At 31.6% G+C, this 26,581-nt stretch overlaps 1 protein-coding gene across 1 annotated transcript in view; it reads left to right on the top strand.

Moving 5' to 3' along the window:
• Positions 1-6,427: 6,427 nt before the first annotated feature.
• The window catches only part of LOC118182103 (uncharacterized), a 29,604-nt gene continuing 9,450 nt past the window's right edge, over positions 6,428-26,581 (top strand). Inside the window, exons 1-6 of the mRNA XM_035351390.2 lie at positions 6,428-6,577; positions 13,145-13,543; positions 18,834-19,088; positions 21,120-21,334; positions 23,884-24,026; positions 25,376-25,530. Of these exons, the coding sequence (XP_035207281.1) occupies positions 13,153-13,543; positions 18,834-19,088; positions 21,120-21,334; positions 23,884-24,026; positions 25,376-25,530 (1,159 nt within the window). The 5' untranslated portion in view covers positions 6,428-6,577; positions 13,145-13,152. The remainder of the gene's footprint in view (positions 6,578-13,144; positions 13,544-18,833; positions 19,089-21,119; positions 21,335-23,883; positions 24,027-25,375; positions 25,531-26,581) is intronic.

Below are 26,581 nucleotides of genomic sequence, written 5' to 3'. Positions count from 1 at the left end.
AGCAATCTACGCAGGAGTTTAGATCTTGACTTCATGATGTACCACAAAAATAACGAAAGACAAGAACATATAACGGCTGAAATACTGCTTTTGGTAAAATAACGATTTCTGGAATAAAGTAGCATCGAGTAAAAGAAAATGATATGCAAATAAATACAAACTGGTTTTATCTTTCGTTTAAAACCAGAAATTGATTTAGGTTTTATGTTAATCTCAATTCCAAAACTGGTTAATATTTTCAATAACCACGTGTGCTGCAAAAGTAGTCTTGCCACTGGTAAGTTACCTTTCCTGAATTTATTGCAAGGAAAATACTGATTCATCTTATCTCAAGGAAAATATATCTATTTCTATTTTTTCTTCAAGTGCACAAAAGGCAGTTTATCTCTTTTGATGAAATTCTCTGTTAAGTTTCTAAAACTACTCGTTTCATATACGTGACATCAAAAGAATCTTCATCAAAACTAATAACACGTTTCTGTTAATTAAGTTTTGTGAGAAGCGAAAGTTTCGGTAGGTAAAAAGTGAACAAAATGTGCTTACCTTAGAAGTTTCAAAATTCAAAACTTTTCATGCATTGTACTGATGTTCACAACAAATTTCAAGGATAATATAGCTTTGACTATAAGGACATTATATATGAACTACTTCTAAAATGGCTAAGGCTCTTTTCATCTAAAAAGTCCAACAGCAATAATTAAATGTAATACATTTCATAAACCTGCCGAAAAATATACCTTACAGGGCAAAGTTGATGTGCGGATACCTTACAGGGTAAAGTTGAAGTGCGATCAAGAAGTTTACCCACTTATTAAACTTACTGTATTTTTAGTGAATTTTGCACGATCCTCTTTTATCAAATGAGAAATTTCGCTTCAGAACACATACAGATTTTAAGTAAACAAGTTGTTTCTTATATTCTAATATAATTCTTGTTAGAGATTGACAGCAAAGAATACGCTTAGATTTCAAATTCCTGATTGGGATGGTTTGAAATGACGCAAGCATAAAAAGTCACCATAAAAATACACACAAATTTTAGTAATTGTAGAAGAAAGATAACGTATAGCTATATTAGAAAAGAACAACCAAGCCGTTTTTAAGACCAATATGTAGTTCTTATAATTTATCTTAAATTAATTTTCCTGAAAGCAGGATGCCTTGCGCCAAACGCGAAAAATCATTAGTGTAAAAGCTCTTCTCTAATCTTCAACGCTTGTCATTAAGAAAATAATACTTCTGAATAGCCTTTTATTTGAGAAAATGTAAATAATCGATTTTTTATCTAACGTTTGACGCAAATTACTACTTATTCAAACATTAAAGTTATGATAATTTTACAACTATAAAAAAAGATCGATCCATGATGTTATATTTTAATCAAAATAAATGTACGTATAGAAAATTATTACTGGAAGATCTTGTGTACAGGCTATCGAACGAAAAGGAAATGCACCAGAGAATCGCGATTAGATAGGAGATATGTTTCACATGTGACCTACTACTTGACAACTCGGACTAAATCAGTAGGTCACCGGTGTGGGTCGATGCGGTAAATTAAGATTTTTTTTTTCATTAAAATTAAATCTGAACACTCTAGCTCCTTTAAGGGTTGTTGATCATGGATGTCCTAAAGGACATATAGACTAATCCTGTCCATCAGTCCGGTGGAGTAACACAGAAAATTTATATTATTAAATTAGTATTAAATGTAAGCAAACTGATATCCTTCGAGACTGCTAGTCAGAGTGCCAGTCACGTTTACCGGTGACCTACACTGCGGATCGTTTTTAATCAACCTACTGTGACCCACTGAGATGTGATGCAGTTATGTTATATGTATGTTCCAATTAAAACTGAACTAATCGAAGCATGTATCGAAGCCTGTCAAAGCAGCTGGCTCTCAGCGCCCATTAATGCCCGTCAAGATCACTGCTGATTTGCAAGCTCTAGATCAGTTCAAAATTAACCAATATATCACTAGTGTGGGACAGTTTATTAATTTTAAATCGATTTTTAAATTTAATTTAAATAAGCAGGTTTCAAGCGGTTATCACTGTTGACTACAGACTGATGATTCCTTGAAGTTAACATTTGGGTCGTAATGTGGCGTAGTGCAATAAATTTAGACAGATATTTAAATTAAAATCGAAGTACATTGATTTCCGCCTGTCAAAGGTGGTCTACAGCTTGAAGATTAATTGAGATCAACCCATAAGTCACCAACTTGAGGTGGTATGAAGTTTAGATAAATATTTAAATTAAAATTCAATTAAAGTATCCTGATTACAGTCAAGCCATTTTGTCATCACTCTTAATTAATGGCCATCAAGATCATCGGTGACCAAGAGGCTAAGGATCATTTACACTCAAACGCTAAACAACGGGTTTGGAACTGTAACATAAATTTAAATAAAATCACTCTCTTAATCACTCATTAAGCTCATCAAGAGTGCTGCTCTGCAATGTCATATATTTAAATTAAAATGAAATCGAAACACACGGAAGCCCATCGAAATGAAATCGAAGTACACGGAAGCCCATTAAAATGAAATCGAAGCACATGGAAGCCTATAAGTGTCCGGCAGGAACATCGTTCACCTGCAGGCTAAGGTCACTTTGAACCAGGCCATAGATTACTAATGTGAAACGATGCAGCAAATTTAGATAGATTTTTAAATCAAATTTAAATCGGAATATGTCAGTTCCTTTCAAGGGTGTTAATTCCTGGTCACTTATGAGTTGAAGGTCACTTTGAATCAAGTTGTAGGTCACCAATTTTCAGCAAATTTACGGAGCAAACAAAATATGCAGAAAATTTGGATAAATATTGGAATCAAAACTAGTAAAATAAAGATCCAGATGGCTATAAGGGAGGATTTGTGATTTGTAAACTGAACACATTCGAGTCAGCCATAGGTCACCAACTTAAATTAACTCAAAATAAACTTTAATGGAATGGAATAAATTTGTAGAGATACTTAAATTAAGGTTTAACCAAAATATTGCTTACGCCAGTAAAGGCTTTTAGTCTTAAACAACCGTCAATGTCCGTCAAGGCCACTGGTGATCAGTGAGTTGACCAATGGGTTAACCAATGGGTCGCTAATGTGAGATGGTGCAATAAATTTAAATATAATTAATTAAAGTAAAATTAGTTGGAATAATAGTTGTATCTGAGAAGGCTGTCGACCGCTGATGATCTACAAATTGACGCTAACCATCCATTGAACCAGAATACTGTCACCCACCTCATACTAATTATTAATGAATTACCAGTAAATTTAGGTAAAAATTTCCATTGTTGCGCAGGAAATTTCGATACATTTTTAATTTCAAATAAAAAAGATAAAAACTCCGCCAAGGCTGACGACCAGAAACTTAGAATCTTACGTCACTGAAGGTCGATTTAAAGTCATTTTGCAGAGAGTAAATTTCAGCTATTGTTTTAAATAAAATTGAATAGAAAGACACGAGTCCCATCAAAGCTGTTGGTTGACGTACACATTGTCGCTAAGTACTGGCGGTGACGCTAGGGGGTCAATCTTTAAAGTCATTGTGTAAGGTGTTACAGTAAATTTAGTTAAATTATTAAATTAAATCAAATCAAAGGATATCATTGGTCATAGAAGAAAGATAATAATGACCTTCAAACCCATGATCAAGTGATTGCTAAGGTCACTAATAGTTAGCTGTGAGTTTTTAGTAATCGGTATACTATAGTCCAATGCTGCTGGAGTGGCTTGCCAGCGCATTGGATAATGAATTCTTTACAACATAACATAACGTAATATAACTCTCAAACAATTTCAGAGACTTCCCTAAAAATGTTTTTAATTTTAAAAAAAAATTATAATTTACGCGGTTTTAATTAATGCATTCAGTGAAAAACAATCTTTTACCTATCCCAACATTCTTGATGACGAATGTTTAAATAAAAGGCAGAAATAGCTAATAAATGACAAACAAACTGAATTTAAACATTTTTGCATGTGTGGTTTCTATGCCATTTTTAACTCAAAATTTGGTTAATATTCCAGTATAGTTCTTATCAACTCTTAAAATTTATTGTGTGCCTTTTCCTATTCCTGAAAAAGTCTCGGGAATCTTGTCTGAATTTTTTTACGCGCCTGAATTTTTTTATAATTTGTATACTCTACCTCTGCATTCTTGCATAACTGATTGCAAAAATAGATCCGATACTAATCGGTATAAAGATTAGCGTTATTGACTCAATTTCAAGGTACCCAATTTCGAAGAAGACTTGAATGTTTTAAGTGAGCATTTTTATTTTTTTCCGCATGGGGGCACTCAAAATATACAGCGAGTTGAACGTCTTCTCGAGTGAGGTAGGGTAAATGGAGTGGGGGAACCTTTGACCAGCAACCCGGATTATTCTTTTTCGAAACGGAATGGAAGTGTGCAAAGTTATACTGTCAAATATAAGGTCCCGAAGCCCATGCCGGCGACAGAAGCTATCCTGCGCTCCTTGCTCCAATAAAATTCATGAAGTTTTGATAATTACTGTCAGCCAAATCAGATACGCCGCAACAACATAAGGACAAATTTGTTTCTGACATATGAAGAATAACATTTACTTCAAAAACACATCCTTTTTCTTCGAAATGAGACCTATACATAAAACAAGCGATTTCTCAAAACATTTTGGGTAATGTAGCATTTTTAAGATCCATATCTGATTAAAAGAAATCTAAATTGTACCGAATACGAATAAATTTTATGAAAATGCATTTTCCCCCTTTTCTGTAAAACTGTCACATTTATAAAAAAAGCTTTTGGGAAAATGATAAATTCTTAGTTGTCTTCTTGAAAGGTATATTAATTAGAATAGGTTGATTTCTAGTACCAATATAAAGTACGGATTCGACTTCTGAGTAAAAGCCAGTTGTGTTTCTTTCCATTTCTTGTCAGGTCTAACATCGATCACCCTCTTTAGAATGTATCTTAGACAACCTTTTCAATAATGAGACAGCTAAATAACAGTTGGTTTGACCTATACCGATCAATATTTAGTCATAAAAATTGAAATTCGGAGAATAATTTCATTTAATTTGTTTAACAAGATTTTTTCTAAATTTCAGTTTTGTAGCCTTAATTTACTATTTGACTTTCATTCTCCTTTTCATCTTAAGCACCAGATCTTCCACAAAAAAGTACATTTGGCGTCAAGAACACAGAAAATACATTAAATTTGCTTTTTGGCGTTGTTAAAGAAGTGGCCTTCAAACTGTGTTTCGCGCAATCTTGAGATTCCTTACAATTTCTCTAATTGTTCTGCAAGTCAAGATCAAAATCCGAAATAATTTTTGAGTATCATGTAGACAGCTAAACAACCTTCTAAAATATTTAGCAAAATAGCGCTTTTTATTTCTTTTCTTATTTTACCTGATATTATAAGAAATAAATTTGTTTTCATAATTCTCAGGTCCGTATGCAATTATCTACTAGTTTCCTTTCCATTTTTCACACAGAGTGCTCTTAAAATTTATATATTTCTTTTTAAAGGTTTATTAGCATTTAGTTTTCTACGAATGTTAGAGATTCCACTAAAAAAAGTACAGTTTTATACAAAAATTATAATTTTAAAGCCTCAATAAAAGAAAATTATAGTTCTAGGCGCTCTTCAAGTTAAAAACGTTTTTGTAGACCACATATTCAAAGTATTCTGGATCATTATTTTGGATCAACAAGAATTCTTATTTCAGAATTTTTGTTATTTTCTTTAAATTTTAATTCTTTTAATTTTCTTGAGGAGTTAATAAACCTTAAGTTTCTGATATTTGCAATTAAATTTGCTTCCATTTTAAACATAAAATGGAATAGATTCAATTTATTACGTTATGCATTAATCTATCTGTATTTTCAATTCTCAATAAGTAAGATCTTGTATTGCATCATTTCAACCATCTTCGCAAATTTTCCATTTGAGTGATACCTGAAAAAATAACTGACCCTTCATAGCAAAGATAAAATTGTCTAATTCACTTTCAGAGATGATCGTTACTGTCCAAGAAAGTAAAACACTGAACTTTCGAGATTTCTTTCAAGAGAAGGACAAAAGAAAGAGATACAAACAGCAACAAACACCGTTCTGCTTCTGCACCTTTTATTACCTAACCTCAAATTCTCGAGGGGCAAGTAGCGTAAGTTTCATCTTAGAACGATCTTTAATTAATCGCATAAGTGTCACTTCGACCGTAACCAGAATAACTTTCGTCATCATTTCATCATCGGACTAGCCCCGCCTCATAACGAGAAAGTTACATGAGATTCAGCCAATAAAAATGATTGATCTAAACTATGTTACTTTCCCCATCAAATAATCATTAATTAAAAGGATGGTATAAATCCCTTAGTTGCTCTTCTAATAAAATCAAATTGTGGATTTATTCGTAGTAGGTGGCAGTCTATTTCATGTGTGTTTGAAACTGTGGAATTACAGTGCCTTGACCATTCGTTTTGGATTTTATTGACATAAACCAAAAACTGAACTTATTTTGACATATAATCTGTGTGTAACTTTCATTGAAATTTCTCAAGAAGAATATTAGAAGACGTAAGTTCTATACCATTTTCCTGGTTTTTTTAATTCCGAAATTTAAACTTTCCACTATAGATGAATAGATTTTGGAGTTTTTTTTTAACTATGTTGAGCAGAAATGTAGCTAGGGTTTTCAGTGCACGGGGATAACTGAAGATTTTACGCCCCTTTCTGTGTACCACGAATGTAAAACATTTAATTTTAAAATTTCATAAGATCAATTCGGCGCCTCCTGGATACTGCGCCCGGGGACAGCTGTCCCTCCTTGCTAGCTACGCCACTGTTGTTGAGACAAGAGAATCAAAACCCTAAACCTGCTCATAGACATGCAGCTTGACTTCATTGCAGTCCGATCAGAATCAGCAAACTTTTTGCGACATTTGTATAGCTTTGAGACATTAAAACAGAAAATTTTCTTTATTATCAACAATTAAGGTAAGAAAAAACTAAATCTTTAGATTCGAAATTTGAGAAAAAAAGGCTTAATTATAGATACTAACATGGCACTCACAGCCCATGTACCTTCTCGTGTAACTTGACAGCTTTGAGGAAAAAGCGCATTCGTTAAAAATACACTGAAAGTATTTAGAATTCCAAAACAATTTTATTGCCCTTATATATGATAATAATAAATGAGAGCTATTAAATCTTACGGAGAAAATTACCTATTTTGTGTAACTGACATGGCAAATCAGTATTAGTTATAAATTACGAAGTTGCTTATTTTGCATTTGCAATGGAAAAGTTGGCCAGAGTGATTATCAATAAACATTCAGCTTAAGGTAAATTAGCACAGTACCTAATCCGTTCTTTTTTTCTTATCGGATAATAATGTTATGAACTTTGAAAAAGATAAAGCAAAATAAATTGACAAAACTTTTTAAATGCAAATCATAGAAAGAATTATATTTAATAGCATCAAGCGTGTAATTTTCCATGATAAATGTCATATTATATTGCTCTTTTAGAGTGCCTCCTGATTCAGTGCATCTAAAAATTGCAAAGATCTACTTAGTTTGTGTCATCAGGACTCCAAAAAATGATATTTTCGGTTGACATTATTATATTCTTTAAACTGCTCAGCAAATGTTGCTAATTCTTAAATCTTTTCCATCCAACTTCTTGTCATTGTAACTTATGACTTCATTACCTTTTTTTTTTTTTTTTAACTAAGTTGTCATGTGGAATGTATCGTTCGAACTAGGATCATAACAACTTAGATCACTCGTTTCATTTACTATTCAAATGAATGAATGGACTAATTTGCTTGTTAATTTGAGAGAAGCAGTTACTTTCTGCAAAATGCAGTATGCTATATGTAAGAAAATATTTTAAATTTAGCAGCTGTTCAGACTCAGCACTTCTCACTATTTATAATATTTAACTCCATTTTTGCAAAACCTGGTGTAACATCATATTTGTGTTGAACCTTCCATATATAATTTTTTCAAAGTTTTTTAAACTAGTTGGAGTCAGTCGAAATAAATTTGAAAAAGTGTGTAAAAAAAGTACTTTTTAACATAAATTGAAAAGAAAATAATTTATCGGAATTTCAAATGATCTGTCAAAGTTTTAATTTCCAGGTCGAAATGAATCGTGTTTACTGTAAAATGGAATAATACTTTGAAAAGAAGTTTTAAGACTTATTCTTAATTACATTATATGTTTGAAGTTTAGTGATGAATGAGCAAGAATTTTTTACAATTTTAATTCCGTTCATTTGAGTTTGTATCATATTTTTAAGAATGAATATTCTTTAGAATGCATATGAAAAGAAAAGCTTTCAACGGTTATCTTAATTGTTACAGTTACAGGGATGCAAGTTTAATCAAATAGTTGTTGCCTGTGAGTTTTATTTACACTCATTGCAGCTTAGCGTCATATGACCTGAGGTTCTAGATTGTTCTCTTGTCTTTGCACTTTGCAAAACGTCTGGTAAGTTCGTAATAATAAATGGAAAAATGAATGTAAAAAATCCGATAAAGGCAGATAAAGTGTGAACTATAAAAGGGGAGAAATAAAAAGAGGTTTCTTCAAATTCATATTGAGGGTTTTCATACATTTGAAAACATATAGAAATAACAACAATAGGCACATTCATAGTTGCACTCAAGTCCATAATAACGGTGGAAAACGTTTAGCACTTTTCATAGCATCTTAATCATAGTTCTATTGTAGAGGAATTTCTATTGTATATTGAGAGCAAGACGATAAGAAAAATATCAATAGAAATGCTCATGAAAAATTGATACTTTGTGAAATTTGAATGGAATATTTGTGTAACCTGAAACTTGTTAAGGTTGGTTTTACATATAAATCATTTTAGCAAGAAATATTATCTCATATTTTGAAAGAAAATAAAAGCTTAAATATTGCTCACGCTGAAAACATACGTATAGAGCAATGAATAATCCGTTAATAATCTGAGATTCTCAAATTATGAGTCCATTGCTTTAATACAATGCTGTTGTCTGGCTAAGATTTAATAACTTTGTGGTGTTACGTATTATAGTAGCTTACGTAGCTTAGTATTATGCTTAGTAACCTATGTTTGTTAAATTTGTTTTGCTGCATTTTGTTATCAGTAATACATTATACAATATTTATACTCACTATTAAATAGCGAACTGCTATGTTCATTATTTTCTTTTCTGCATATCATCAGAAGTGTACGCAGATATGATTTTCATAAAGGTCTACAGTAGCAAACTTGTATAATAAAATAATACCGGAGTAGAATTCTATTTCGGAATGTATGCTTTAATAAATAAACAAAGTTTTTTGAAAATGTTAACTGAACAAGTATGAAAAGATTTTCCGTGACAAAGGGATTTCCGTGCACGGGATACGAATACTCGAGAACATTTTGGACAAATAATGATTGCAAAATGAATAACGTGTACACCTTTTAAAGCTCCGGTCTTATAATTATTTTTATCATATTATAGCGAAAAAAAGGGCTTTCATTACACGTCTGTAGTCTGATAACTTTGCAAAAGCATTTAATATTCCGTGCCGATTAATCCCGACAATAAGATTTTCTTGATTTTTCTAATGCGTAAACCAGTACGAGTCAATTTCTCTTAAAATGTTCTCAGTGAAAACATATCTTTCTTTAGGCAGCTCACCCTTTTATATATTGCAGTGTTCAATTAAAAAAAAGCGACTATTATGTTTTAAAATAATCGTTTTGTTCAGTTCATAAATATTACGATTTTTATGTTTTCATTTTACCGTTAAGAAATATTGAGAATAATTGATATTTTCAGAGAGGGGAAAAATTTGATAGAATATATGACGGTATAAATTGTGTGTTAGTATCACATTTCTTTCAAATTACAACAAAACTATCCTTAAACTAAAACATAAGTGATTTCGACTAGAATTATCTACAGCAGTTCTAGGGTATCTACCAGCGGCATAGCGGTGGAAGCCGCTGAACACTGGTAGTTCGGTCCAGGGAGCAAATCCAGACTGGCTGCATGGTCGTTTCCGTGGTTTTCCCGTGTTTAATATTGATACGAACCAGTTTCCCTTAAAACGATCTCTACTGGGCATTCCTTTTTTTTATGTAGTGCCTAATGGTGACGTTTCTTAGGGTGTGAAAATAATTATAGATTTATAAAAGTCATTTATATTACCTTCTTAATCAGAGAAATCTATGTCTAAGGTAAGCGAATTAATATATTCTCATTTTATTTTTTCAATTAAAATATTCTATTAACAATGATTACACCGAAAAATAAAAATGACATATTCTATGCATTCAAAAAGAAGTCAAACAGTATTAGTTGTTGAATTCGACAGACAACCCAGAGAAAACATAATATAAAATTTTAATCATCAAATACAAATTGTCTGACAAGTTTTGTTGCTCTTTGGAATAACTTCAACTGTGATCTTCCGAAAGCGTTTGCTCAATATTTTATTAAATTTGTAATGTAGTTAAGTTATTAATTTTTTTATATTTCTGTTACATTAAACAAATTTTTCTCGTAACTGATTTTGCTTTACTTTGATTCATTAAATGTAGCTGATGTGAAATATATTTTCAGCTGCTCTTACTTTACATATTTAAATTTTAATCAGTGTACACTGCATTTGTATTACACGTTTAACTTATAATCAGTGTACTGTAATATCAGATGTGCCTTGTTTGTATTGAGTAAGCATGACTGGAATAGAAACCATCTTTTTCATAATAAGATCATAAATTCTGAGCTTTTTCCAAAGATTAAATTTCCTTCATTTCTAGTTAGCCTTTCAAATTACCTATTTTTAATTAAAAATTACCAAATTACTTATCTCGCTGACAGACAAAATGTATCTTTTTAATGTTCCTACTTCACACTACAGCTGACAGAAAGAAAATTTATCTTTTTAATCTAAACCTGCTTGGTTTCTTTAAGAATACCGAGATGCACTGACTGAAAAACATCTCCTTTTTTCGCGTAAAGCATAAATATAATGAATGAAGTCAATTAATGAACAACGTGTAAATTAAGATTTCAATTTCTCACGCATTTAACAAATTACTAATTTGTATTTTAATTCTGAAATTCAATAGTTTGGAGGCTCGGAGAACAGAAATGTAAAGTTTGAAATATTTTACTATTTTTATGCTTATAATTGTCTAAATGCAGCTATCTTTTTGCATGCAGCAAAAGTTGCTATCTTTTTCAATCCTAGATGAATAGAATTACATTAGGCTTGCACTTCTAAAGTGCAAACCTTTTTTGCGAACCTGTGAACAATGCATTTCCATTATTCATTCAAGAGAAAAAACTAACTCTTTTATGGACACTCATTCATCACATTTTTTTTTTTTTTTAATTTCAAGAAGCATACTAATGTGTTTTACCAGTTTCTTCAAGCAACCATCCTAACTTCTTGTCGAAGAAATTGGACGGAGTTTTCCACAGTCTCACAGCACATTTGCCACCTACACATTAAAAATAATGGAATACTAAAAATAATGGAACACGCACTCGCTGTAAATTTCCAGAATGATTCCTATAAGAACAGGGTGATTTAAGACTAATATCGCAAAACAAAATTTTATTTATTCTTATATGAAATAACACGCCGCAGTTTTACTGATATGAAGTGAGTAAACAGTTCCTCAACTTTCTTACCTCACTTTTAAAAGGTTCAGTATAGGGAAAATAAGTTACGCAACCGACATCTGGAAACAGTGACGTCGATTTTTGACTTTATTACTTTTAAATCACCTTTTAGGTAATGGCTGGGATTTCGATGTCAGAATTGCTAATTGTAGTTTTATGCTTTTTATTCATTACAATATAAAAATAAACCTCAAGTACTTTGCATTAAACAACTATGGCTTGTAAGTCTGCCACAGATTTCAGGCTATGTCAGATCTGAAACAAAATGTTAGCAGCATCCGAATGTGTCATCATCTAAACCACTAACAAGTTTTTAAAAGTGCTGTTGATAAAAATGAACCATTGCTCCTAAAATTCTCTTGAATGTGAAGAATAACTCATCGTTCAATTTATCGAAATATTTCCTTATTTCTTTTCTTGAACTTAGTTTGAAGTTGTTGCGAATGTTCAGACGCTAACTTTATCTTGGTCAGTTTGTAAGGATACTAAGCTTTACTAACGTTTATTTTATTTTAAAACTGTACTATCACTTCTTATTTTCTACTTCCGGGCAGAATTAAATTCTTTAACTCGTTTATGCAAATTGTCTTGCTAACGCCCAAGTAGTATTTAGATTGTGGCTTTTTGCCAAGAGTTAGAGAGAGAGGAAATTTAGGAAGCGAGCCGCTTGCCACTGAAGTCTTGCGAGTTTTCACTCGGTTGCTGTTTGCCTTTATGGCCAGAGGTTTGCCCTCTTGATATTTGACAAACGTATTGTAGTTTACGCAGCTCGGCGTACTACATACGTACCCTTTTAAATAAAGGCCAGTCTTAGTGCTAGGCATTTGTATACTAATTCAAAGCTTTTAGTTAGAGTTTTAGTTAGTTAGAGTTTAGTTATTCTAGCTTTTAGTTAGAGTTTTAGTTAGTAGTTTTATATTTTTACGTTCAGACCACAATGTTTGGTCTCTGTATCCCTAAGTACGGGAGTACCTGTAAAGTTAATAGAGAATAAAGGTTTTAGTATACCCTTCCTGCTTGTGTCGTCTATTCCACACAATCTGGAACAGAACTTTAGTAAGTTTCCTGTTCTTATTCAGGATACATTATGTTCCCGAAGCAAGTGAAGAGACATACATCTCCTGACAAGTTCAGATGCTAACATTATTTTGGTTTAATAAGAATTTCTTATTTTTTAATCCTTATTAATAACTGAGAAAACTTTCAAATATAACTTCTATGTTAATCACAGCAAATTTATAGGTAGCATAAATAAATACCTTTCTATTCCCAAGAGATCCCATGTGTTTTGGTGTAAAGTTATTTTGTGGCAATGGTAGCCTATAGATATTTTGTAAAATTTAATCAATATTTAGTCTTTTAAAAAAGGATTTGGAAGAAACTTCTTTTTTTTAAATAATTACTACTGAATTTCCAAGTAAGCAAATTACTAATTATGTAACTTTTTTATTTGCAGTGTCAAACATGAGAACAGAAAGCGAAATATTTCCTCGAAATATTTTGCATACATTTCTTTTCTGGATCTACATCTCTCAAAAAGTGCAAGACAGCTACGCCACAACTGCCACGCCTGTACCCGTCTTCCAAGTTACTCCTCCCTCTGACTCGATGCTCACTGTCACCTCTCGCCCTACGTTATATCACGAATCCACGCACTACGATAATTCTAAAAGCAGTATTGAGAGATATCTCGCGGCTTGGAATACATCTACCAACGTTCTTCAAAGAAATACTTCGAGATCCAAATCTCAATCTCAACAACAGCAGATGGCTACGGAACATGCAGAACAAAACGAGTTTACATCTGGAAATTATCATATCATACGTGGTGCTAAGCATAGAGATGAAACGAAAGGTAAGATAACTTATCTATGAAGGAACAACTTCTGCATGTTGTATGTGATATAATTTTATATCTTATCTACATTAAGTAATGCCAAATAGGAACAGCAGTGATAATTTACAAACTTTTAGAAATAAATATAACTAGGACCCAGATAAATACTCTGTTTGTAACACTCTGTTTATAATTTAAAACGACAGGCAAGCTTTCCACTAAGTTCAGAAATCCCTAAGACTTTTACAAGACCAAATCAATAATCTATTCATAAGCATGACTGAAAAACAACATTTAAGGCATTTTATTATAAACAATATGAAATATTTGTTTAAAATGTAGGATATTTTCAACGAAATTACTATTTTGGTTTAAATTTTGCTTTTGCTTTTTACTTGTATGTTCTGAAACTATATATCCTAAATCTTGTGTTTTATTCAGCATATAAAAAATATTCTAAACTTTATATTAGTGCATTTTCATCTTATAATAAAACTTCCTTCCATTCCAAACTTGAAAAGATGGGAATTAATCAAAATCGTAAAAACAACCTTGTAGGTATAATGAAACACTCAATCGATTTCGAGGGCAGCTAAAGGTGTCTCCTCATCAGGAGAAAGAAATACCTAGAAAGAAGAAAATAAAGGAGAAGGAGTCTCAGAAACACGTGGTCCTTATCAGCACTGCACATGGTTATAACTGGATTTTTAATCAGAGTTTGCACTGGCCGCCTGCAAACTGATTAAAATCATCTCATATCGAATACCCAGATTAAAGCAAATTTCACAGTTGATCAAGGGAAAATATTTTCCTTTTTATTCTTTCTTCATGTTACCTTTCAACTGGTTCCCTAAGGATGTGCTTTTATTTTTTAACAAATAATCCAGATGTAATAAAATTCATCATAAAAACACTGGCTCGTGAAATCCTTGATTTTTCGTGCCAAAGCAAGGCTGCAAAGTCATCTGTCTTAAGAAGTCTTAAAAAGGATACCAAACGGATCAGATATATCAATAATCATCCCGAAGCTCTATTTTTAATAGTTATTTCGTTTTAAAAATGTATCTTCCCACTCTCGTCAGAGGGATGCAGTTTGGGTGAATTTCCTCAAAGAACGTGGACCGCATTAGCATAACGTTGCACATGAAGGAAGCCGGTTCCTCCAGCAGCCAAAGCCAGTCCCAACTGGCAATTCTCAGCGATCGTAACTGCTCAGCTACTTGTGGTTCCAGAGCACACATGTAGGAGAGGCGCTAAAAAAATGGCTGAGGTTTATGGCCCAAAAGCATCTTGGTTTCTACAGTAAAAAGCATCTTTACAACTGACAAAAGAAACAGCGCAAATTCAAGGTAAATAAATATATAAGATTGATTATCTTAATCATCCAATAAATGCATATAGTCATAGATAAATAAGAAAATTTTATTATCTATATTTAATATACAATCATATGCTCCCCCCCCGGTTTCATCACTGTGCCATTGCTTTACACAATTTTATCATCCCACATTCGGTTTATTAAAAAAAAATATGTATATTTCTGATGAAGTTCGAATTTTTCATTTTTTAAATCTCAAAAAAGGAACAGCATAACATAAAAAAGACTAAATTTTATGCAAATAAATAAACAAATTGAATAAATAAAAATATTTTATTTTCTTAATGCTTTAAATTTTTCTTCGTAATGGTTTATTACCTCAAGAAACATGTAGAAGTGGCACTAATAGATGAGGATTTTCGTCCAGAAATCTCTTGGTTCCTGCATTGGAATGTACCTTTACAACTGGTAAAAAGGAAATAGCACGAATTCAAGCTACAGATAAATAAGCAAGGATATGAATAAATGGTTAAGATTAATTACATTAATCATTCAATAAATATGCATTATCATAAATAAATGCATATAATGGACGGAGATTTAAAATTTAAAAGAATTACAATCTATAGACAGTAAATCAGTACATGAAAGAGAGCATAAAGCGGGCAGTTTTACGCTCTCTTGATGGTTTTCTACATAGAACATACTAATTAAGTAACAATACACGTTATGTATAATACATTATAAACAAGTATATTTTCAATGACATTACTATTCCTAGATGCTTAAAAAATAATTATTTTTATAAAGAAGAAAAGACACAATTATTAACAGAATTAATATTCTTTAACAGAATAAGGAAATTAACTCTGACATGCCTAACAAAGTGTCTCCCAGAAGTGCTTTAATTTCATGATATTTTTATAATTCAAACATGTGCAAAATTTGATAAGTTTGTCTTCCCTTTTGTTATTGTATAATATTTTAAAGATCCATTATTCGAATCTCGGTAAAAGTATAGTTCATTTCTAGCATATTCGAGCCTGATGGTTAATTTAATGATTAACCTCTACAGGGGAGGCGGAACTAAACATATGCTGGACAGTAAGTACATAGTCACTACCTGGTTTTCATCGAACTGATCCCATACCTTTCCCTTATCACCTCTTAGATGGCGAAAAAAGTAAGGAATAATTAGATTAAAACATGCTTCCTTTTGCTGCATCTGTTGTTAACAGCAGATCGAAAACTTGCGAGAGCTCACTTAATATCTCACCGATCACTGGCGGCCAGGTTCGATGGTCGCCGGTGTTCTTCGGCTTTTTAACAATTTATCTAAGTTTACTGCATTGCATCACACCAATAATCTTGCGTGTTGGTCAATAAGCATAGGTCATAAGTAATCAATTACTTTGATGGGCACCGTTTCCTTCTGTTTAATTTTATTTTTAAAATGTATCTAGATTTACTTCACTGCCTCATACGTACTAATTATTTACGGCTTGAACTCCAGTGGCCAACAATTTCTGAACCAATTACTTGGATGGTCGCGATGGTCATGCGGATAAATTAATTAATCTGTTTAATTTAATTTTAAAAAATATATCTAAATTTACTCCATTGCCTCATATTGATTACTTGTGGTTTGACCTCCACTGGTCTTCAATTTCTGGATTACTGCTGACCAAGAGACTTCAAGAGCATTGGTATTCTTTAGTTTCAACTTACTTAAAATGTATATATTTATTGCACCCCTTATAGCGGTGGTTGCTCTGTGTGAAAGTGACAATCAACCCGTGCAAATCATAAAAACAGAAACAATCAACTTGTAGGTTGCTAGTTATTAACAACCAGCACAGACACTGTTGAACTTCTATTCAATTTTAATTTTAAAACCTAAACTTACTACGTCAAAGAGTGCTGTTGACTTATGATGACAGTGTCCATCAATTTATAAGTGACTGTTGACCAACAGCATAGAGGAACATGGATGCTTTAAAATTTAATTTTAATTTAAAAATATATCTAATTTTATTTTATTTCTCAGCACCAGCTGACCCCAAATGATCCCCGTCCTTTAGATCAACAATGATCAATAGTTTCAAGGTGATCAGTCCTTAGATAATCGTGACCAAACGCTTTGACATTGCCAGCCAAACTCTATAAATTTTTACTTCAATTTCTGGAAGGTACATGTTATATAAGATGTAAATATTCCTCATTATCAAAACGAATCAATCAGTTTTCAATAGCACATTTCAAACGCCAAAAGTAAAAGTTTTTCTGCTAAAAGTTGGTACCTGAAAAAACACTTTTCATACCTTCTTTTTGAAGTATAATTAAGTAAGCTTCAACTTAACTAAGAATTTAGCCAATCTCTTCAGAAAATCAAATTGTTACGCTTTATATAACTTTTAAAATTTTTGGCGGAGACAAAAATTTTTTAAATTCGTTCATCATTTCATTTGAATGAAATAATAGTTTTAACAAAAAATAAGGTTTTAGTTTCTTATAATTTCGATTATAAAATATTTTCCAGCTCTGATGTCTTTCAAATGTTTTAATGACCTCTAGCTGAAATTCAATACTGTGGATAATTATCCCGAAAATCTGCTAATCTGCTATTACTATCTATTATTAATTTTTTTGCTAAAATCTATTTCTTCATTAATCTAAGTATATCTAGCTCCACTTAAACATTAGCTTTTGAAAAGAAGGAGATTAAAATTAAATACTAAAAAATAATCTTGTCTGAATTTTCCTGTTGTTTTGGAATATATATAAATGTACACAAGTCCTGGTAGTAATTCCCACTTCTGGAAAAAGCTATCGTCACTTCCAAATGAATTGAATAAGAGCAAATTTCATTTTGTTAGTAATTATATTTCAAATTATGTTTACTAGCTAAATAAGTATCAGATTTTTCGCAATAAATACGAGAAAATGATTACGTTTTACTGCAGCAAAATGCAGTAGATTTGAATACAAAATATGATATAGTTTAAGATAATCATACAATAAGATAGCTCAAAAGTGAACCTGAACTTAGAAGAAAATATTTTTCTGAAATTATATAATTTTTGCAAAGTATTTTTTGTTTTCTATTTAAAATTATTATTAAACTGCATGTCATATTTTATGGATAAGCAGAATATTTTTAAATGAAGAATTATTCTTTTAAGACTCAGCCCACTAGCGCCGAGCAGTAAAATCGCTGAATCCTGGAAATTTCGACCTGGGTTCGATTCCAGCGTTTTCATAGTTTTTCCCATGTGAAACTTGTATACGAGCAAGTTTTCCTTAGAAAGTCCTTCACGAAGGCATCCCTCTCCTTAGGCCGATGTGCTTTCTACTTTAACTAAAGCAAACCAAACCTTTTCTGACTCAAATGTAATAGCTCGTCTAAAATATATTTCTTATTTATCGTCTTACAAAACCTGATTTTACTTTCTCATACTTGTACGCAATATAAGAAAAAATTAAAGTAATAATCATATAAAAGTACTCAAAATCATTGAAAAATTATCACTAATATTTCATTTTTAACAGACTCTTTAAATTTCCGCATGTCTTTGTTCTATAAGGAAATGGTTTATATTGCATAACTCTCTTAAAAGTACTTAAATCACTCTTTTCCTAGGAACAGAATACTCTTCTTTGAAATTACTTTAAATTACGAAGCATATATTAGCTACTAAGTACTTCGATGTAATTATTGGAATATTATTTTATGCTCCTAAATATGTCTCAAATTAATTTTAACGGAGATCTTAAAGATTTAAATTACACGTTTACAGTGTTCTAAACGTTTATAGTTTCTTAATTCAGCCGGAGTACATTTAAATCAAAAGTTGAATTTTATATTATTTCGAGAAAAATATCTTATCTGTAATACAAACTTTTGACCTTCTTATATTGTTGGCGAAAACATTTACTACAAAAACTTTTTTCGTGTTCTAATTTATAAATAATATTATTTCATGCTTTCAGAATCGGAAAAATTTAGCAGTAATGAACACCAAAGGGAACGCGAAACCAGCCCTCTGAAACCAGGAGATGCCTACTATCCAGCATCTGTAGAGAGTCACGCTGCTGATCCCAATGAGAACGAGCTCGTTGAAACTCCTAAACAACCTTTTCCTCCAGTACCGGGTGCTGGATATGTTCCCCCAGCCACAGTCATAGAACAATCAGCTCCAGTAGTTTTAGGATTTCAACATGAAAGAGAAGTACCTAGAGTAGAATGTAAGTATAGAACATTAGAACCTAAACAAAAGTCTTTGTAATAAAATACACGTTATTGATTTTGCAGTCAATCGGTAGCTGATATTGCTCACTACACTTGCAGTCAACCTTGATAGTGATTTTTATGACACCTCGTTGTTAACTGAACCTGCCTGTCTAAATTTTTCAGTAGTCTTACTATTGAAATGGAAACTGACTGCTATAGATAGTAATATAAATTTGCTAAATTTCAGTCGCACGTCGTTTATTGAAAAGAGCTTCAAGAATAAATAAACGTTCTTCTCTTATAAAACAAGATAAAGGACTACTTCATTCTCCTGTACACAAATGCATGGGTCGTGTCGAATGCCCAGATGTTTTCTTATGGGTGTATTTACTTTACACAATAATTAAATTTGCAATAAGCCAATTCCAGTGAGAAAGTGGATTGTTACTATAGAAAGATCAATGGCATCTTTGTAACTTTCCACATTAGTTTAACTCTAAACTCCTAGAACCGTAAAGACAATAAGACGACTTATTTTCCCGCCGTAACTTTTAAAGTAGACTAATACAAGCTGAAATGAATCTTCTTATGTGTGTATTTACTTTACACAATAATTAAATTTGCAATAAGCCAATTCCAGTGAAAAAGTGGATTGTTACTATAGAAAGATCAATGGCATCTTTGTAACATTCCACATTAGTTTAACTCTAAACTCCTAGAACCGTAAAGACAATAAGACGACTTATTATACCGCTGTAACTTTTAAAGTAGACTAATCCAAGCTGAAATGAATGTTCTTATGTGTATATTTACTTTACACAATAATTAAATTTGCAATAAGCCAATTCCAGTGAAAAAGTGTATTGTTACTATAGAAAGATCAATGGCATCTTTGTAACTTTCCACATTAGTTTAAATCTAAATTCCTAGAACCGTAAAGACGACTTATTATCCCGCCGTAACTTTTAAAGTAGACTAATACAAGCTGAAATGAAAGTTTAAAATAAATTTTTCATTTACTCTTCAGACCAGTGCAAGCAATTGCTTCTTTCATGAAGCATCAACTAAAGCCGATTTTAAGCAAACCAAATCATTAGCAAAACGTTGTCGCAAAGTAACCGGTTAGAGATAGTTGTCATTTGCTCTCTTCTGAAACTCAAGAACTCTGCGTATACATTAGCTAATTTGCATCCCGGTGGAAATTGAATTGAAGTAGAAATGAAAGCATAGATATATTAGATAACAATATAATAAGATACCTGATTAATTAATATAAGACCCTACTTATTTAAGAAAGTGAGAAATAAATTTACATATCTACCACAAAAAGGAACAAAGAAGCATTATAACTGTTTGAAGACAGAAAGCACTGTTCAACTTAAACATAAGTCGCAAAATTCAGAGGTGGTGTGTTAAAAAACAATCTAAAGCGAATACTTTCAAATTTATGACGATCTTCGTTGGTATAAATGCAGAATTTCTTTTATTTTTTTTCCTGCTTGAATCGATTTAATTGTGCAAATAGCAATTAATGCAAAACACATTTTTGGTTAACTGTCAGAAAATAAATTCAAAACGGAACCGCTACTTTTTCTCTTACGGACTTGAATAAAAAGAATAGACAGAGACACGTAGACTAGAAAAATAACTAGAAAGGGTACAAACTGAAAAGTTTCTCTTTTTATATCTGATTTTTTCAAAAGCTGATGTAATGCAATTGTCGTGATTATAATTTACTAGAAAAACACTGAAGAACTTGAGCAAGTAAGTGGAAAATGAATTCACCTCCCTAGTAATTCTAGGTAGGAACTTCTCTTTACTGTGTAAAATCCTACTTAACAGAATTTGCATTTATCTAAAACAAACTTTATTCCATTTTTTAAATTACCAGGTCAAAATATTGATACCAAAATTATTAAGCTCTTTTATGCAATACTTTCTGATTCACCTGAAACCAAGTCAAGCTTAGAAAATTCATTAGGATCATCTTATGTTCATTATTATAACTGTGCTAATAAAGTATTCTTTTGTTGTTTTCTTTACAGATGTAACTGCAGACTGCTTCAGTAATTATATGAAAATAACTGTTCAATTCAACGGTTCTTTCGACGGTCTAGTATACAGCACAGGCTATGCACACGACAATGATTGTGTATATATTAATGGTTCTGGACATGATCGTTATGAGTTTTCTATCCGTTTGAACAGATGTGGCACCCTTGGGAGACCTGAGTTTGAACCGTCTTCCAATGAAGTACCAGTAAGGAGCAATTACTATTGAATCAATGCATTATGTTGTTTAAAGACTGCAGTTTAAAATTTTACATTTTTATAAATTTATATCTTATAAATATCTAATGCAGATTTTATTTTGAAGAATATGTTGTACCAAAGTACAAAATTTAATTTGGTTTCAATAAACGGAACCTGAGAGTTATATTTTCAATTACTGCAGCATAATAATTTCTCCTTTTTGATAAATTACTACAATTCGAAATATTTAATTCTATTCTATGTAACCAATGCACTGTGTACATGTGCATTCTTTCAATGAGAAACTTCAGGTTTTGCTTTCTGTTTTCTTGATTATTTTTCCTACTGATCGAAACACTTCATATAAAAGTTTTAATCGAGCATCTAACAGGATATTTTTAATGAATATTTATTTATTTAAAACATTTCTCAGTTTTAATCAATCCAGGTTTTGCTCAAGTCCGAAGCATTTTCTAAAATCCTCGATATCATCTTCAAATCCAAAAAATACTCTGTAACAAATAGTTTTATAGAGATAATTAATTACATAACAATTAATAAATCCCATCTTCTCACAGTCCATTTCTTTAGTATAGTTGTGTACAGTAATGTACAGTGTAGACCATATCTCTTTGACCACCGGTGCAGTACTTGTCCACAACATTTACATCATCTCCAATTATTAAATCAACTTTATAAAAATTTGTTTTTAATCAATAAATTATTTAAATATATTTCAGTGAAAAGCGTCGAATGTTTGGTTGGAAAAGAACTCATTTTTTAGCAAGTTTTATTAAGTGAAAACAAATGTACTCATATGGAAAGGAAATCATCCTTTGTTATTCTTCTGTCCTATGTAATAAATTTAAACATAATTTGTCTTGAAATAATAGACAAATAAAGAAAAGGCATTTTAAGTAAACTTTGCAACGAGGGCTTGCTAAAATTAATAACAACCAGTGTTCTAAATATAATAATTAAAAATGTAAGGACTTTAAGGATAAAGTTATTTTTTTCCTTTATTCTAAAACGGTTTCCATTTTATTTTCAAAACAGCCCATTAAATGGCAAATTATCGCATTAAAGAGTAAATTATAGCAGCATAAATTTAAGATATATTACATGAACATCACAAAACTTCCTCCTACCACATATTAATTTACAAACATTTTTTGCTTCTTCATTTAAACTTATTTCCTTGAATTATTTTAACTTAATTAGCCAGTCTCGCAAGGTAAAGGAAGAATAACATCAAAAACTGCAAATTTTGAAATTAAATATGCCCATCAATTTTTGTCGAATGGGAGTCAAATTGCTTATAATTTAATTTTTTCTATAGCGAATATAAAACTTTCCCAAATATAAGTATTGGAACCGTGAGACTGCAGTAAAAGTTAGATTATATTTTAATTTTACGCTGCAAAAACATGACTATTTTCGTTGTTTAAAATACTTCTATGACTACGACCATTGATTTCAAAAACAAGGCGGTGGTTGTACATATATACACGTTTGGTACTGTTGATCGGGAAGGGAGATGCACAATTAGATTTTATACCAGCCTCCTATACCAAATTTCAACGTTCTACGGCTAATCGTTTTTGAGTTATGCGAGATACGTCTATACATACGTACTTACATGCATCACGAAAAATGTTCTTTTTGAGTTTATTTTAAATCCGTTTTACATTCAGTTTTGGAAAAAAGAATTCCTTATTATATACAGTCAATGTACGTACAGTCGTCATGCAAAAAATCCTCTGAATCTATTCGGAAATAGTCAAAATGAATATTTTTCTTGAAATGTGATGTTTCGTGATTACAGCATTTCCTTAGTACAAGGAAGCAAAAAGAAGATTCATTTCATTAAATTAATTGAACTGGACTGTGTTCATATCATTTACTCTTTAAAGATTTCAAAGCTCCCAAGTGGCAAAATGGATCTGATCACTGAACACAAGTAATTCGAATGAATTTCGAGTTTCCAGGGAATAGACTAGCTGTATGGCTGCTTTCGTGATTCCCCAAATCAAATTTTTAAAAAGTTATTCGCGAAAGTATGCTTTATCTTGGGCAGATAGTCTTCGTGTGCTTTGACTTGTTCAACTAAGCAAAAAAAACTTACATATTTCATATGTGATTTCAATATAAGCAAAGTTATACGGATTTAATAATCAATTCGTCTTAAAAGTCGTTGGGAAATGAATTTTCTCCTGAAACAGGTAATGCTCGTTTGTTAGTATTACGTTTTACGGAAATTTCTCATGTTACAAAATTATTTTAGCTCTCGATTTGTTATTCCAGGAGTATATAATTTTCCTTTTTAGAGACCGTGCTATATTATTCTATACAGTTTGAAAGTGTCTGGCACAAATCCCTGTCAAACTAACGCAAATTCGAAGGTGTATTTTACTTAATTTTAAAGTTCATTATTTTAAAGTTCCTATTCACATACTTCTCTTTCTACAATTTTTTTTTTAATTTTGAAAAATGTCTATTAGTTCAAAAATGAAATGCGCTAATCTTTATAAGACTTATAAGGTTTCCCGTTAATAGGATAGAAATCATTTTATGTGGAACACAATTACCGTGCAGTATAATCCAGATATCGAAGAAGACTGGGATGAGCATTTTCAAGTCACCTGTGAGTACGGTTATGAGTTTCGAAGAACTGTCACATTCCCAGTGGTTGGAGTAGAGTAAGTTGCTATGTCGTTTATATTATCTAAATGCTTACAAATTATTAACAAAAATGCATCCCACAATTTTTGAAAAATTGATGCACTATTTTCTTATCTTTTCTATTTCATTTTTAGTATTGATTACAAAATAGGTTTCTTAATGTGCAAAAACTTAAAACAAATTACTTTGATAAGAGTATTTAGAATTCTACATTATATTACTTGAATGCTCATATATTTTACCCTCTTAATTAATTACAAATCTGACGGATTTTAAAAGAGAATCACAATTAAAATAGCAGCTGAAAAATAACTAACTTTGAACCTAGGTTTGCATAAATCATCTTCAGTAATATTTTTAATATTTATTGTATGAGATACACTTAACTTTTTTCCTTTAGATTAAAAACCTGCATCTAGCAAAAAGGAAATAAATTTTATAAATTTTTAATATTTAAATTTTTTTCTAATAGAAAAGCGTCGGCTGCGTTTTTATAAAGTTCAAAACGGTGTAATACTGTGGTTATAGGACCTTGACCTATGGATTAGAAAATGTTTTTAGAATTATTCCTTAAGTATAAAATATGCTGGGCTTTAAATATGATGAATATTTAAAGCTCATTGCATTTTGAGGGCTGAATTATTTGAATTATTGTCTGTGTTTCTAATTTGTATTTTCTTATTTTTACCTTCAACATTTAACAATATTTGATGAGAAAATCTTTCTGCTTACCTTTCCTTGACGAAATCCACAGGATACTTAGAATTTTTTCCATTTTATAACATAGAAAACTTCATTTACAGCTATTTACAATTTGTTTTCTTACAGAAGAGCTTACCACTACATCTCAATCAAATATACCGCAGAACGGTAATAAAATATTATATCATAACATAAAAAAGATACGCCCTCTTGTGTCCAGCAACATGAAATTGTAACAGGCCATGAAATTTATTATGCAACAGCCTCTCTCCATTCTTCAGTTTTTTAACCCAGAAATGGTACTTTTATTGCTGGATATTGCCTTTCATGTTGCTTTCCAATGATCAGAAAACGCATGTAACCTCATTCTAGGAAGTCAAAAACATCGCAAAGTCCATCGATAGCCACTTGCTGATACATGCATAGAACGACCAAAAAGAAGCTTTGAGTTTCATTTGAGGGGCTACAAACGAGCAATGTATATAATAAATATTTTGATAGATTTAGTTTGATTATTTTGGAGATTTTTCATCTGGATGCTATAAGTATCAAGCTTTTAGTCTACAAAAACTGTATTTATGATTATTATTATTACTATTATTATAACTTTGTCATGAAGATCTCTGGAATATATATATAAATTCGAATGATATTCTTCTTTCAGGAAAAATACAGCAAGCCCGTATTTAGTAACTCTTTCTCCACCCCAGTGTTACATGGAAGTTCGATCTGGTTTTGGACCATCTGGAAGTCGCCTTACCGGACCAGTCACTGTAGGAGACCCACTGACGCTCATGATTCACATGGAAAGCGACAGCAGTGAGACTTTTTTTTAGTTATTTTCTGTTCATAAAATTAATGTTCTTATTATCGTTCAATGTAGATTTATTTTTAAATAACACTTTAAAAAAAAGGAACTTATTTGCTTTTAAACAAAATATTCTTTGCTAATAATTAAAAATTATGCAATGTATTTCGATCCTTTATGAATTCAAAAGGAGTTAAATGAGCTATTTAATAGAAAAAATAAGAAACCATTCTGGCCTATAATATTTGATTCCAAGAAAATACCGTAAACGGTAATATGTTGTGACATATATTCAAAATGATCCTCCAGTTTTTTCCCTCGGTGCCCTTTTTATACACGCATGTACAGAACTTAATGAAGAACCACAATTCTGCATTCGTAGAGTTAACTTAACATGAACGAAACCAAATGCGGCAAGCTATTTTCTGAACGGGAATACGTGTAGGTTGGATGAAAAATACTTATCAGTGCCCAAAACTGTACTTTCAGTACGATTTATATTAACATTGAACTGTGAGGCAGTAATCGCAATACCGTGACAAGCTCATTACCAAAGGCAGACTGCTGTATTCCTCCTTTAAAATATAGATTAGGCCTACCTTGTTTTCCAACAAAAGACCCCCAAAGCTTGCAGTTTGTCTCCACGTAATACAGATCCGTGTTCAATGGAGCTGAAAGCGACCAAACAACGGCGCTATTCGTTCGTTGAGGATATCCTCAATCTCCAGGAGATTCTCCCCTCTTCTAATAGTTCTATGAGGCGTTCCATAAGAAAACGTTCTTCGCCAATTACACGAAGGAACAAATCAATGTGACATTCAGTAACATCTTCACATTGCAGTCACACATCATGTACCATTGTTCAGCACTTAAGCTCAGTTGAGCTCACTATGTCAGTCATTTATGATGCCACCCTCAATCATCACCGTTCCTAGCGTAAACCAAAGCAGTATTGGAGTAAAATGGGAAATATCTGGAGTCAGAAACAAAGCATAAATTATAACTTAATAATGCAAATTAACAATACTATGTTTTTTTGTTTCTTACGTTCCCAATCTGGCA

This window comes from Stegodyphus dumicola, chromosome 6, assembly GCF_044657685.1.
Source record: "Stegodyphus dumicola isolate Sdum_Otavi_A_Nest chromosome 6, ASM4465768v1".
Taxonomy (NCBI): domain Eukaryota; kingdom Metazoa; phylum Arthropoda; class Arachnida; order Araneae; family Eresidae; genus Stegodyphus; species Stegodyphus dumicola.
Note: the sequence above shows the minus strand (reverse complement) of the source record. Positions and strands in the feature narration are given on the sequence as shown.